The 15650-nt window shown below is 41.5% G+C and overlaps 1 protein-coding gene across 4 annotated transcripts in view; it reads left to right on the forward strand.

The window, feature by feature from the left end:
* USO1 (USO1 vesicle transport factor) overlaps positions 1-15650 on the forward strand; it is a 67650-nt gene that overhangs the window by 26872 nt on the left and 25128 nt on the right. For all 4 annotated transcript variants that reach the window (XM_018553295.1, XM_018553297.1, XM_018553296.1 and 1 more), the window contains 9 exons: positions 4538-4638; positions 6228-6330; positions 7013-7068; positions 9036-9156; positions 9233-9411; positions 10689-10829; positions 12679-12767; positions 13418-13572; positions 14758-14963. In XM_018553295.1, coding sequence (XP_018408797.1) covers positions 4538-4638; positions 6228-6330; positions 7013-7068; positions 9036-9156; positions 9233-9411; positions 10689-10829; positions 12679-12767; positions 13418-13572; positions 14758-14963 — 1151 coding nt within the window. The remainder of the gene's footprint in view (positions 1-4537; positions 4639-6227; positions 6331-7012; positions 7069-9035; positions 9157-9232; positions 9412-10688; positions 10830-12678; positions 12768-13417; positions 13573-14757; positions 14964-15650) is intronic.

Genomic DNA, 15650 nt, shown 5'->3' on the forward strand with positions numbered 1-15650 from the left:
GGGCATTGAGCTGTGTTGCCCAACCATCAGTTGGACTGCTTTTGGACATCCTCAAGCAGAAAGTGTTCCTGTGTCCCTCAATGGACCAGAAAAGAAAAAAGGATTTTTGTACTCGCCATGAAATCCTATTCTTGGAGTCTATTGAGGGGCACACTTCCTACCTATCCGTTTTTATGCTCCTGCTCTTGGTACTGCTTTGTTTCTAAACTGAGGCAGCTGATAGTAGAGGGGGTTATTTCCAAATTGGCCTACAGTTTTTTTGTTTGCCAGTGTCCAATCCTGCTGTTGGTGGCAGTATAACCAAAAGGTGAAATGCTTAGAGTGTCTATCAATGGACTCCAAGAAAAGGATTTTACAGTGAGTACAAAAATCCTATTTTAGTCACTTTTATACATTTTAATGTACTTTATATACCTAATACACCCAGCCTCATTCATGTAATATTTCTGTCAAGGGGCAATTTGTTTGAAATACATAGATAACTCACATGGCCCTGGGTGGGCAAAATCGGTTTTTCTTAGTCTTTAATTGGCTATCTTGTTTCATGATTTTATTATCTTTTCTTTCTTTTATGTCTTCCTGTGCAGCCGAATCTGAAGGTAAAAAAAAATCAGCTTTTGTGTGCATGTGTTGGGTGTTGGCTCCTTTTTTCTTTCTCTTGGTTACTTAATTACCCTATTCCCTGATTTAATCCTTGCATGCCTTAGACCTAAAGGGAATGTATAGTGTATTTTCAGCCATCATAGTGTTTATTTTAAACTCATTTTAATGTTATTTTTACACTTGCATGATTGCGCTTTCATATTTTCATTATTGTAAAATAAAACCGAAACTTATACTACAGAGAGAGCCCTGTTCTCATTGTAGTCCTTCAGCCTCCCTTCTTAAAACTTGTTGAGCTAGGATAACAATCACATAATGTCTGCATTGTTTTCAGTTAGGCAGGATGCTTGCACTGTGTGATGGAGCAGTAAAGAACAAGTACTGCATGGCTCTGCAAAGTTAAAAAAAAACACAGCCTGCATAAGTAAGGAGCAACTATGGGTGCACCATGACTTACCGTGCCCATTATAAGGGGTTCCCACTCCACTAGGAGGTGCTATAACTGGCAAAAGTGGCAGTCGCACCCTGATGAAGCGATACGGAAACCTGTATGAAGCAAAGGATTTACTCCGCCCACCAGGCCCCACCAGTAACTAAAATATTCCATTTGGGTGATCTGACCCTTTAAAGCACCTTTCTGTTTTCTATTAAAGAGCTGTGTGTTTTATTACTAATATCTGTAACTACCTCTAGCCCAATGTAATTTGTTATTATATGATTTGTGTAAAGAAACTTGTACTGATAGAACTACTTAGTCTGCCATTGCTAACCTTCTTCTGAGCTTTTAGTTGCCTGGCTATGTTTGGCATCAATAATTTTTTGGCTTCAATATCCTAGAACCATGCATGCAAAAGAGGAGAGTCAGTTATATCAGTTCCAAAACTGCATGCTATTCTAAGTCGTTAAAGGAGAACTATGAGGTGAGTGCTTTTCACTCACCTCATAGTTCTAGCCGACCTGTGACAATGAGACTGTCACAGGTCGGCTCAGTAGATCGGGAGGTGAGCGAACACATACCGGGTTCGCTCGCCTCTCGATCCTGTCACGGCTCTCTGCAGTGACAGGGGGAGGGGCTGGATTCCCCTCTGCCCGCTCTGATCTGCCAGCGCTGACTGGCGGAACGGACGGGGAGGGGGCGGGTACAGCTGGCTCTGCCTCTAGATAGGCAGAGCCATCTGTCACTCACGCAGCTGGGCGGATCCCGTCATCTAAGTCAGCGTCTCAGTATACCTGTAGCTGTAGCTAGCGGTATACTGAGCTTAGGGTAACGGGAGGACGCTAGTTTGTGTCCTCCCGTTACCCTAAGGAGAACTATGGGGAAAAACACTGACCCCCATAGTCTCCCCTTTAACTCAAACTGTAATGAAGCCATTGAAGCAGCTTTCAAGCCAGAGAGCAACTACTCTCAGCAGAAGCAGTCAGCAATTGGAGCTTAGATTTAAAGTGTAGTCAATTTCAAGAGGAGTGGTGCAGTGTTCCAAACATCTTTGAAGCACCAGCATAACCAAGCCACATTAAGTGCTTGCAATAAGTTCCACCGGCATAAGTACTCAATATATTTAAAAGAGGGAGTCCAGAGAATCCACTTCTGGATTCACTAGACTCTCTATAGTGTATCTTCCATAAAGAGAATGTAGGGAATTCACAAGGCAGTCACAAAAATAAGCTAATCTATCAGCTTTTGGCTTTTTTTTTATAATTCACATTTTAATTTATTTATATTAACTGAAAGGGGAGACTGGTCTGTCCCCTCCTCCCTCCCTCCCAAAAAAAACCCTGTTTGTATACTAATGCCAGCCATCATGTTTAAGAACCAGTGACGAGTGCCAGGATGGGTTGGGATGGCCCTTGACTTTCTTGGGGGAAAAAAAGTCTAAATGTGTTTTATATAGCTTTGGAAAAGATACTGGAGCACCAGAAGATTCACTACATGAAGTTACCTAGGGCCTTGTTCACACCGAAAGCGATGCGTTCCAGAGCGGTAGCTGCTGGAACGCAACGCGATCGCTCACAAAACTTCCCCCTGCGTTCTGGGACGGGGCATGGCGGTGCATTGAATACAATGGCACTGCTTCCACTCCCCCCCCCCCGCCCGCAGTGCGATGGGACACGTGGCAAAACTTTGTCTGCGTTCCGTTCCACGCAAAAAATAGGGCTTGCTGCAGTTTTTTTACATGCTCTGGAACTGAACGCTGCGGTGTGAACTAGAGCCCAAAATATCATTGGAATACATTGGACGCAGTTTTGATCCGTTCTGTAACTCCTCTGCTCCAGGAACGCGCTTGGTGTGAACAAGTCCTTAAATTCAGAATAGAACCTGGGAAGCAAAAAGCAGCCTCTATATGAAATGAGGGACTTTCCCTTTAATGATGTTCAGATAAATAAACAAGCACTTGTGTTCTTTGTTCTCCAGCCTAGCCAGGGCCAAGCAGCGCCCTTCATGTCCTAACAGCCAGTGGCTGGACGTATTCAGCCTTTGCTGTCTCAGGACAGAACTGTAGGCATAGTAACACAGGAAGCATTGGATTGCTTTCTATCTTTGACTGCCATATAATTACTGTTGGTTGTTTTTTTGGCAAACGTGTATCCGCTGTTATCCTGTGCCCTGCAAATCCTGCATTTATAGTCCTGTCATTCTCACAGAGAGAACTGTGGATTTAATAAACTGCTTTATTTTAACAATGGACACATTGATATATATATACAATTCTAACTCTTCCCCTCCTCTTCCTCTTTCTGTAGGGGTCCCCCAAGGCTCTGTCCTTGGACCCCTTCTCTTCTCCATCTACACCTCCTCCCTTGGTCAACTAATAACCTCACATGGCTTCCAATACCATCTCTATGCCGATGACACTCAAATTTATCTTAGAGAGTAAGCATGGTGCAGTTATGGTTAGCGGTTCTGCCTTGCAACATTGGCGGTCTCTTGTTCGAGACCCGGCCAGGTCACTATATGCAAGGAGTTTGCATGTTCTCCCTGTGCTTGCGTGGGTTTCCTCCGTGTACTCTGGTTTCCTTTCACACCTCAAAGACAGGCTGGAAGGTTAATTGGCTCCTGTCTAAATTGGTCCTCATATGAATGCATGTGAGATAGGGACCTTAGATTTTAAGCTCCAGCAGGGACTGATGTAAAGCGCTACGTTAATTGTTGGTGCTATAAAAGTACCTGAAATAAATAAGTTTCATGATGTGAGGACGCTGAGGGACATTTCATTGCGACAGTAGGCGGAGCGAGGCTGCAGGGACCGGTCTAGCAGCCAGCACTGAGAGTATATCGTTATTTTAGCTCACTAGACAAAATGAGCACTTAACACTTGCAATGTGGGGGTAGCCTCCACTGCAAGGGTTAAGATTTGATATGTACAGAGTTCTTTTTTTAAGTGTCCTGAGGCTGCCTCTTGTAATCGCTTGAAACCAATGTTAATCCTTCTTTATTAAGATCACGGTTTTTGGACAAGATCCGTGACGAGATCAAGACAAAAAGTTAAAGCGCATTTTGTTTTAAAAGACTTTCGGCATCATTCTACTATACTGAGGACTAGTAATGCTGGCCATAGACGGTTCTAATTTTTGCCAAAACCTGCTGAATCCGCTAAAATTCAAGGCTAGGGTGGCCGCGCAAGCATCACCTACCTCAGCAAAAGTCGATTTAGAAAATGACTGAGCCGGGCGGGAAAATTATCGTTCGACCAGCGACCTCATTATATGCGATGTAGTAAACGTTCATGCATTCAGACAGCCACAAGAGCTACGGCTGCTGAATACAATAGCTGGCAGTGGAGATTCCTCCATCCAAGCTGTTTAATGGGCTAAACGAAAGAAAATCTAGCCGTCTAAAGCCATATCAAGTAATGGGCTATAGCTTAGTACTGACAGTGATACCATGCACATTGTAAGTAAAGTCATTGCTAATGTTTCCCACATCGTATTGCAGAAGAGAGCCAACAAGTACAGACAGATGATCTTGGACTCAAGTTTGGAGAATTGTTATTGAAACAACAGGAAAATGTCACTCTCTTATTGTCAATTTTGGAGGTATGTCAGACATTTGCTCATGTATTTTTATGTTAGGGGCATTATTGTAAAATGCATTTCAGACTGAAATCTGTAACCCCCCAGATCTGTTTTAGGGCTCATTCAGATGGCCGTGCACGTCCATAAAATGACCAGATCCCGGAAGAGATGGGTGCTGTGTGTAATAGCACGCAGCAGCCTGTTCTTCAATATGGGAGGGCACGGCCGAACGAAATTAAAGGCAGTCACATGCACACCCGAACTTGCACATCCATGTGGGCCCTGGTGCCTGCACTTGGACGCAGAAAGCATGCATCCAGGTGCAGTCACCCAGAAATACTCAGGTGTGCATGTGACCGCGTGTAATTGTGTGCAGCTGTGTCCTCCCATAGAGAAGAACAGGCTGCTGCGTGCAATTACACACAGCACCTGTCCCTTCCAGAATCAGGTAATTTTATGGACGTGCATGCCTATCTGAATGAGCCCCTATAGTTTCTGCATCTTTGTGTAAATTGGGGATCACCAAACTTTAAAACTCAACTCCAGGCAAATGACTTAATACACAGAGAGAATGCCTGTTTTACACAACACAGGATTTGTATTTCTGTCCTTTTATGTCTGAGCTTTACACTGCTCTGTCTCACAATATAGCCCTGATCTTTCTTTGCTACAGTTTAACTTTCTTCCACACCCTCATTGACTGGATTGTAAAAAGAGAATCAGCACACTGATTATCTTATCTTTGTATAGGTGCCCATCTTTGTAAGGTACAGCATTGCTATCAAAAGATCTTTTATATTGTATCAATACACGTATGGCCCTTCTTACCCTTTGATTACAAAGATTGTATTACATACATTGTGGCTGTGCCCTCCCTTAGGTGGCCAGTGACACATCATGACCGGGATACAACAAAGACTTAAAATGCTCAATGCAAACAAAGCAGTGTGTCCGGATAACATGAAGGGTTTAAACAAGCTCTTCTTCCCTCAGCCACAATTATTTATTTTATGTTTTTAACCTCGCTAATTAAAAAAATATTCCAGCAGCTATCCAAAAAGCACTTGTTTCATCTTGTATTAGTACATTCGTAGACAGAAATGAAAGAAGTTGCTTGCGTTGCTACCTGTTGGGCTGCATTGTCACTGACAAGCCCAAGATCTCTACTAGTGATTGGGAACCAGTTGGTGTGGTTTCTGATCATGTGATCACCATGACAGCCAATCATGCTGATCACATGCTGATCACATGCTGATCACATGTATGCTGGGGTTTCATTCAGACCTCTTAAGCTACACATTCAGTATAAAGTTGATCTCCAGGCACAATAACATCTATTTAATTACTGTATATTCCCCTGTAGCCACGAAGGATACAAATCTGCTGTGAATGCACCAAATACACGCAGAGCAGGCCCTCCCACTACAGGCTGCCAGCAGAATATTGCAGGATAGGGCACATGCACAAGACCAGTCACCGTGCACAAGGAGAGAGAGCAGCAGTGACGGGTCTTTATTATTGGAAACTAGTAGGCCCCACTGGCCGAAAGAGAAAATGTGATCAGAGTATGGTCAGCCTTATGATCCCTTTCTATGTTTCTTTTCCTGCAGGAGTTTGATTTCCATGTGCGCTGGCCTGGAGTGAAACTACTGACTACTTTACTTAAGCAGCAAGGCTCTCAAGTGCAGCAAATTGTTTTAGTCAGCCCAATGGGTAAGAGAGAGACTGTTTTTTCTTTTTTTTTTCTTTTGGTGCCTCTACTAAAAAAAAAAGTCAGCACTGGTTTTCAAGTTAGAACCCAATTGAAATCTAACCCTTTCATCTCATTATAGTCCTGTACCCCCACATTTTATGATTTGTAACCAACTGTGCTGGTAAATGCCTTGTAATATCTTTTGCCCTGTAAAATTCTGCTTTCTGTACTCCCCCGCCAGTGCTTTGTGTTGGTATAGCTGAGTAACAACCCCACCACTCTTCAAAAGTTACATCATACAGAAAATAGAGGGGGTGCTCTTTAACTGAGAACTGATTGAAGTGGGTCTAATTCTGATGCCTGTTTTAATTGTATATTCGTCTTTAGACAGCCTGTGCAACTGCTTTAATAGAAAGGAGAGAGCTTGCATCCGGGAACAAGCATCTCTCCAGTTCTGAAGGTAATCATTCCATGTACGATTTCATGCTGAGAGCCATGGACAGATACGGCTGCTGTCAGCCTGACTTGAATGGGCACAGTGGTTGCATCTGTATGTACCCAGCTGGGATTCCTGCCGCAAGTATCCCTAGGTTCTTGCCACAGGAACCCTTAGACGCCCATGTATATGAGGCCTTACAAAAAGTGGGAACCCTTTTTAATATTTGAAAAAGGTAAAATGTTATGTCTTTCAACTTTTCACAGGTGTTTCCAGGCTTATGGATCTTCTGGATGATTCAAGAGAGGTGATCCGTAATGATGTAAGTTAAAGATGGTTTTTCAGCCAAAAGCTCATTGTTTTGTTTGGAAGTATTATTTTCAGGAAAATATGCTAACATCGCATGCTCACTTTCACAAGCCTAAACTATGGGTTGTTATAGTTTATTGTTCATTGTTTTCTGATTATTTAAAGTAGATGTAAACCCTTACCGAATACAATAGCTGTTTGCTGGGCTAAACAAGTAAAAAGCGCTCAATTCCCCCATCCATGCAAAACTGCATGGATGGGGGAATCTTTTCCGCTCACTATTATATTCTGAAAGTAACGGTTGTGCAGCTGATTGGCTGGATTCACCGTTCAGCCTAAAATTTTCAGCCTGGCTCAATCTGTAAGAGAAAAAAATGGGGGTGATTTAAACAAATAATATCATTATTAATAAATAATATCCGTATTATTTATCAATAACAAAAACAACAAATCATCTATCAAAGATTACTACTACTAGAACGCAAACACATCAATAGTAAACTAGCAATACTATAACAGCATTACTAAATCAAAGAAGAAACCAACCCAACACCTCTACAAAACGGATCATAAACTGGTTGGAGCATAACTAGCCAGATGGATGCATGTATATGACCCGTCCTAGGGGATTGCACAGGTTCTGGACTCGGGGTTCCTCTGACGGCCTTCTCCAGCTGACCTGTCCATCTGTCCTTCTTCTGATTGCCTCCCCAATGGCTCTGGCCTATCCCTCTTTATCCTGGTTACCTTCATTCACTATCATTAGGTACCCACGATTGGTCCACAAAACATAATCCGTTATTTCATGATAGTGATTGTATGGCAACTGAAGTCTCTTTTGATCTGATAACACCAAGGTTGGCCATAACCTGTTCAGTTCCATTCTGACTCCGAGGAGAGTATATATGCATTATGTTCTCTTACTGAGTCCACTGACTCTCCCAAAACACCACTTGTGGTAAAACCAGTTGTCCATTTTAACATATCAAGCTGACCATTGAGCTCAAGGAGACAACACTGTTATGTTAATCCTGACCATAACATATCTGCATGGCAAATTTTTGGCATATTTTTACTAGTCTCAGAGAAGATGCCTTCCTTAATTCACAATTCTTTTCACACCCTGGGCTGCATACGTAACATACATACATCCTTTTGGCTAATTATATTTCTTAAAGTTTACCCATCTTATATTATTAAATAGATATGTTTATTTTTATGTTAGAAACTGGATATTCTTCACATTGCCAAAAATCAATTGAAGAATCAACTTTTGTCGAACGGAGGGGTGCCAGCGTGACCATACCTTGCTTGAATTTCGGCCAGGTCAGCAGGACTCGGTAGAAGTTGGAGCAGTGTATGGCCAAGTTTAGTTCCAGTAAAAACAATACTTTAAAGTGACATTAAACCCTCAGATTTGTTAACATAAAACAATACTGTAATGTGTGCCTTACTGTAATCCATGGTTGTTTCCCTTCTCTTTGCTGCTCTTTCTTTTTAAATCTGTATCTGTTCTCATGCTGGGCAGAACTTCTGTTTTGCAGCAGACTGCCTTGTCTCAGGAATGGATACACGGTGTCTGTGTATAGGTTTATATAGGTTTGTAACCTGAGCCAGCACTACAGGAAGAGGCCCTGAGCTGCAAAGGGAAGTTCTCCCCAAGCATGAGAAGACATGTGGATTTAAAAGGAAGAGCAGCAAAGAGAAGGGAAACTACCATGGATTACAGTAAGGCGCACATTACAGTATTGGTTTATGTTAAAAGATCTGAGGGTTTAATGTCACTTTAAGACCACAGTAATGCTTTGTAATTATTATTGAATTTTGGGGTAAATTATTGTTTTAGTACGGAAGTTACTCATGTTAGTTTAGTCTTGATATGTAGTATACTTTACTTTTATATATATATATTTTTACATATACTTAAACCAATGTTAGTGTTTTGTTTACCGCAAATGTAAATTTGATCTCTTTCTGCAGGGTCTTTTATTGCTTCAGCAGTTGACAAAAGGCAATGCGGCTATTCAGAAAATTGTAGCTTTTGAAAATGCTTTTGAGAGACTACTTGACATAATCACTGAAGAGGGAAACAGCGATGGTGGTATGTAGTCACTGTTGAGAACAACAAGAGAAGAATGAAAGGGTACCATTTAAAATATTTATCTGTCTTGTTGCAGGAATTGTAGTAGAGGACTGTCTAATATTACTTCAGAATCTATTGAAATATAACAACTCCAATCAGAATTTCTTCAAAGAAGGATCCTACATCCAGCGAATGAAGTCTTGGTTTGAAGTGGGAGATGATAACTCAGGCTGGTCTGCACAGAAAGTCACTAACCTTCACTTGATGCTGCAGGTATAATTGCAGACAATGGATGCTATACATCTAAACTGGATTATAAAATGCTAGTAGATTGAGTTTTCTGGAGATATTTATTGTCTCTGTGCTTTTGCAGCAACTGTTTTTTTGTCACATGTCTAAGGAGCATTAACATTTACACTAATTCTGACTTAAAGGGGCAGTAACACTAGATGGTGTTTATTATAAATCTTTTACCTAGCCTTACGCTAACCAAATGTCATTATCACGGCATAGGAATTTTAGGAATAGGAATTTTCTATAATTCTTGGTTCCATCTAGTGGCAGGAATGCCTTACGAATGACATTTGACCAGCGTATGGATGGTGGAAGATTTATAATTAGACCATAGAGCGTCCTATTTAGGAAGCCCCTTGTGTCTTCTGACTCAGTCCTGATCAAGGATATCATGCAGGCAAGGTTTCAGAATACAAAGAACTAAGTTCCTCTGGAGCTGCCAGCCAACAACTATTTTCAAATCAGACTGTCATAGGGGTGCTGCTCCTCCTCAGATGGGAATGCTCTCATTCAACATGCAAAGAAACAAAGACAGAAAGGTGCCCATCCTGTGAAGTACTGTTAATGTATTATAACATTAAAATCAGACAAAGGGCTACTCACAAACGTAGCAGCATAAAAGGTTTTCTAATTGCGATGGATAATGCAAGTCATCCAGATGAGTATTCACAAACCTCAAACCGGGTTTGTAAGCACCGGCATCAGCCGATAATGCAAGTCAACCAGACGAGTAGTCACAAACCTCAGTCCGGTTTTGTAAGCACCAGCATCAGCTGAGATTGTGACGGTTAACAGTACTTCACAGGATGGGCGCCTTCCTGTCTTTGTTTCTTTGAAGGTTTCAGAATGCTCAGAGGGGAATTTATCAAAACTGGAGCAGGCAGAATCTGGCAGAGCACCTGTGGATGGCAACCAATCGGCTTCTCTCTCATTTTCTAATCTTAACTGACCAAACTGAAGAGAGAAGCTGATTGGTTACCATGCATAACTGTTACAGATTTTGTCTGCTCCAGTTTTGATAAATTCCCCCCCTCAGTGTTTTTATTTCACAGGTATAGCTGTATGTCCGTGATGTAATAAATAAGTTCACTCTTCAGTGTGTATGATTATTATTTACAATAATAATTATTATTTACAATTGCAGTTTATCATTTGTATTAGACATGAAGGCAAAGGCATGGGAAATGTACTTAGCCTTACATGTATAGTTGGATGTATATACACATTCCCGTGTTAACTGCTTGTTATGTTTTCAGCTGGTTCGTGTTCTGGTATCTCCAATGAATCCCCCCGGTGCCACTAGCAGTTGCCAGAAAGTCATGTACCAGTGTGGTTTACTGCAGCAGCTTTGCATCATCTTAATGGCAACCGGCGTTCCTGCTGACATCCTAACAGAGGTATTTTCTTCACTTTTAAATCCTCAACATAAGCTACTTGTATCTGTGTTTTATTGTTACATTGTAGTTAATATTCATAAATCTGTAATTGCTTCTCAAAATAGCAGCATTTTTGTTGTTGATTGGTCTGAGCAGTCAGAATTGTCACGAAACATTTTCTCTTTGAGGCGGAGAAGTGAAATTCCATGATGCTGTAGAAAGTCTGATCTATATTTAAAGTGTATGTGCACTCAGACTATGGACAGTAAAGTGTTCACATATTCCTCACGGGCAGTAAAAGTACTTTACCACAAGCACTGACTAAGGTCACTGACCTCTCTAGCTGCTGGTCTTTGTTTAAGGGCTCTTGCACACCGACACCAGTCCCTGTACCCCGTGAATTCTGATGTATCCCCGCCGGCTACAGGGTCTGAGGTTTTCCAATAGCGATGGATAATGCAAGTCATCCAGACAAGGATTCACAAGCCTCACATTAAAGTCAATGGCTGTATGCTCCTGTTGGAGCTTTTACTGCTTGTTTATCTTATGTAAATATTTCAATGTGCATAGTCTGGGCACAGGCTCATTTTAAAGTGGTCAAAAATGCCTATGCTTCTGCTATTAGAAAAAGACTAGACCATGCAGATAGCTACTTATGACCTGGAATGAGGGTGCCGTAGTGTCTGGCTGGCTGGCTTCTGCTTTATTGTTCCTCCTGAGTTTTTCATTTTTTACTTAAAATGACATTAAAGGATATCCCACCCCCCCATGCTAGTGTAAGGACTTACCTTAAATGATGCCTCTTGATCCGATCATCATCTTCTTTCCTGTAGTTTTCAGCAGTCCCTCCAGCGCTGGTGCCGGTCTCTGATCCATCCCTGACTGCTGAGTTTTCTGTGTCCCACAGAGTCTGTGCGCATGCATTGACTTACCCTGTGTCTTGTCTCCCGGCTGAAGATCTGTACTGCAAATGCGCCCGCCCCATGATCCTTTGCGGCCGCCCTAGATTTTTCAGATCTTCGGACGGGAGGGCGCAGCGGAGACACAGGTACGTTTTAACCTTTTTTTTTTAAAATACTGTTTTTGCATATATCGACTGCTTGCTAGCAGTAAATATATGCAAATTTCAGGCAAACTGCAGTTATTCTTTTTGACTCCCTCCCCTGACCTAACAGATTCTATAGACTTCTATGGTCCTGTACTGTGCAGGGGAGAGGCTAGGAGAAAGAGGACTTTGGCGTGTGATGTAAACAAACACGGGAGGCCACTGATATCTGTTCTAGGTAAGTATCTATCTGTGGAGGCAAAGAGAGGGATGTGTTAGGTCAGGGGAGGGGAGTAATAAGAATACGTGCACTTTGTCTGAAATACTGTGCTCCTACTTGTTCCTGGAATCTTCACCCTCTCATTTAGCATCTCTGACTTGCAGGAAGCCAATGCTAAATGTGGAAAGTAAGGAAATTAAAAAGGGAGAAGGAGGCTTAATTTCTCCTGTCTTCACTGAACGTCTGCAAGGTTTTGAAAGCTGTCTCAGTTCTCCCATTCATTTCTGTAGCACTTGTAGGTAGGTCTGCGCACTACAGCACAGGCACCCGGTGGAAAAATAGATGTAAACACTTCCCCTTTGCAATCGATCAAAAGGTTTAAGGATTAATCGAGGAATTAATCGTTAATTTCCCCAGCCCTAATATATATATATATATATATTTATCAATTCTGACACTAAATATGTATACTGGAATTATGATCTGTGTAAGTTGGCAGAAAGTATTGTTTGATATCCTGATTGTGGTCTGAGTTTTACTAAATGCAATGCTTTGTGACTTTTGAATCCCCTGGTGATTATTCTTCTTTAAATGTATGTTTGCAGACCATAAACACAGTGTCTGAGGTCATAAGGGGAAGCCAAACTAACCAAGACTACTTTGCATCTGTAAATGCTCCATCAAATCCACCAAGGTAATAATGGAAATCTTTGAAATGTTGATTTGGTTTATAAATTACTTGAATGTTCTTTAGCATTGGATTGGATTGGACTTAGTGGAGTGGTGTCGGGTCCTCATGGGTTTTACAACAGAAATCTGTGCAGTTTAACTGGGCAACCTTACGCACAGTTGACCTTAGATCAGCATTGACTTCTACAAATAATCATCTACCATTAGCACTGCTTTGTAGCAATGTTTTCTTCGGAAGTGAAGTGATATAGCATTAATTCATGTGTTCATTCAAATCATTAAACATTAATATTAAATTTGCTAAATAAATTGCAGGTGCTTCAAAACAAAAGATGTGCAAAGTCTTATAGTTTGTTTTCTTTACAATTCAGTCACAGTAGTCTGAGTAGAAAAGCCTGTGCCCTACCAGCACACTGCAGGGTTGGGCTCTGTGTGTGGAAGCAGTGGCCTCTCTGCAGAAGTCCAACACGCCCCCTTCTGATTCAGAGCCAGTGCTCTCCAACCAGCAGGGAGCATGAGCAAACATGCTTTTCTACAGTACTTTAATACTTTTATCCAGATTTGCACAGTTAACCGTATGTGTTTTTATTACACTTACAGAAACATCCTGACCTAATGTTCCAATTTTCCTCCTTGTCATTTTTTTTTCTAAAGACCTGCAATTGTTGTACTTTTGATGTCCATGGTGAATGAAAGACAGCCATTTGTTTTGAGATGCGCCGTCCTATACTGCTTTCAGTGCTTCCTCTACAAGAATCAAAAGGGTCAAGCGGAAATTGTAGCAACTCTTCTGCCCTCAACTATTGATGGTAATTCTTCTGTCTGCACATCCCTTTTTCTGCACGGATCATCCATAATATAATGAGTTTAAATCCAATTAATCAAATATTATTGGTTTAGTCTTCGTTTAATCTCCCATGTGATGAGCTACAGTGATGGCTCTTGTCTGAATGCTTTTTTGATGGTAGCCTGTATTAAAAATATTAGATACCTTCCGTAATAAGGTGCCATTATCTAAAGGTGTAAATCCAGGAAAAAATTTTGAACCTCTGTTAGGATTTTCTCTCCATGTTACTTCCTGTCTTGATACTAGTGGTCAGCGAGACAGGAAGAAAAGAGTAATCTGCCAAAAGGGGACACAGCAATGGAAGCTGATTTTGTAGTTTGCAACATTACAATCCTCTGTCAAGTATTTATTGCTGCCCGTGGCCTTTGAGAATGGATTTTTTTTTCTCCCTTCCTGCACTGTCACTGGGATAAAAAATAGAAGAACTCTCATCAACCGAGACACAGAAAGCAATAAAATCCTGACAGAGGTTTAAGCTCTTTATTGTTCTATTCAAAGCTTTAAAAAAAAGAAATTGCTGGAATTTTTATATTGGGTGATGCATGAACTCCTACTTTGAAAAGGATCATTCAGAAATTGTGGCAGTGTATAACCTTTATATTTTCCGAGGTGTTTCTTTTTAATTTAAAGCCAGTGAAGTGGATTTATCAAACCTGGAGGAGACGGAATCTGGAGCAGTTGCTCTTGGCAACCAATCTGCTTTTTTTTTTTTCATTTTCAAAGCTTAACTAAAAAAACTGAAAAGAATAGCTCATTGGTTGCTATTGGCAACTATTGTGTTCGCTCCAGTTTTGAAAAACTGTCCTTGTAGAATCATGGTTGTTTTTTGCCCTAACAAGCCATTATATAAGACATGGTAACTTATATATGTTAAACCAGAACTCCTAAAATTTAAGTTAACGAAATATGTAAGTAGAATTTACTAATCCCTACCTACAAGTATGTATGAGCCCCGCTACTAGGAGTCATTGCACTTAAATGTAGAGAAAATCAAATGCCATTACTTTCCCATTGCAGGCAGAATATATGTCTGCGTATTCCAAAGATTAGCTTTGCGAATTAGTTGTTATTGTGTGTGTATATATAGCAATGAGAACCGATACCTGAGCAAAGCGTGGCTACTACATTTATTGCTTTTCTTCTTCAGCAACGTCACTCTCAGCCGGACAACTGCTCTGCGGAGGCCTGTTTTCTACAGATTCCCTTTCCAACTGGTGTGCCGCAGTTGCGTTGGCTCATGCTCTGTTAGAGAATTCTACCCAAAAGGAGCAGCTGCTGAGGGTTCAGCTTGCAACCAGTATTGGCAACCCTCCCGTGTCCTTGCTGCAGCAGTGCACCAACATCTTATCACAGGTAAGAGCTTGTGTTTGGCATTGTACTGAAGAAGCAGCTTCTGATAATGCATTGGCAAAGGTTTCCATAGTAATCACAATTCATATAGTGCCCTAGTTTTGTAACTTTAAAAGAGAACTATGGCCAAAGCTTTTTTTTGCCCGTAGTTCTCCTTAGGGTCACAGGAGGACATATACTAATGTCCTCCTGTGACCCAAACCTCAGCATATAGTGAGCTATTGCCCACTATACGCTGACAGTGCAGAGCCATGCTGCTGCCAGGAAAGATCCCGGCATCATTGTCAGGATCCACCCCGCTAACTGATTGACAGCTGGCTCTGCCTCTCTAGATACTAGAAGCAGAGCCAGCTGTGCCCGCCCCCCTCCAATGAGTGCTGGAAGAACGGAGAGGGGAGGGGTGAATTTCTGCGGGGAGCAATGACTGACAGTCACCACTCCCAGCAGATAGAAGACTATGAGTTGAGATATCAGAGCCGACGTGTGACAGCTGCAGTATCACATGTCAGCTATAACTATTAGGAGTGCATTTCACTCTCCCCTTAGTTCTCTTTTAAGATCTGTTTCTGCTTTTCTCATCTGTTCAATGTTTTTGTTAATATTTGACACCTATATGGGCTTTTATTAAACAGTTACTGAATAGTATAGGGGCTAATATATTTGTTGGTCATGGATCTGGAAAACTTCCCG

This window comes from Nanorana parkeri, unplaced genomic scaffold, assembly GCF_000935625.1.
Source record: "Nanorana parkeri isolate BGI_ZX_2015 unplaced genomic scaffold, ASM93562v1 scaffold115, whole genome shotgun sequence".
NCBI lineage: Eukaryota > Metazoa > Chordata > Amphibia > Anura > Dicroglossidae > Nanorana > Nanorana parkeri.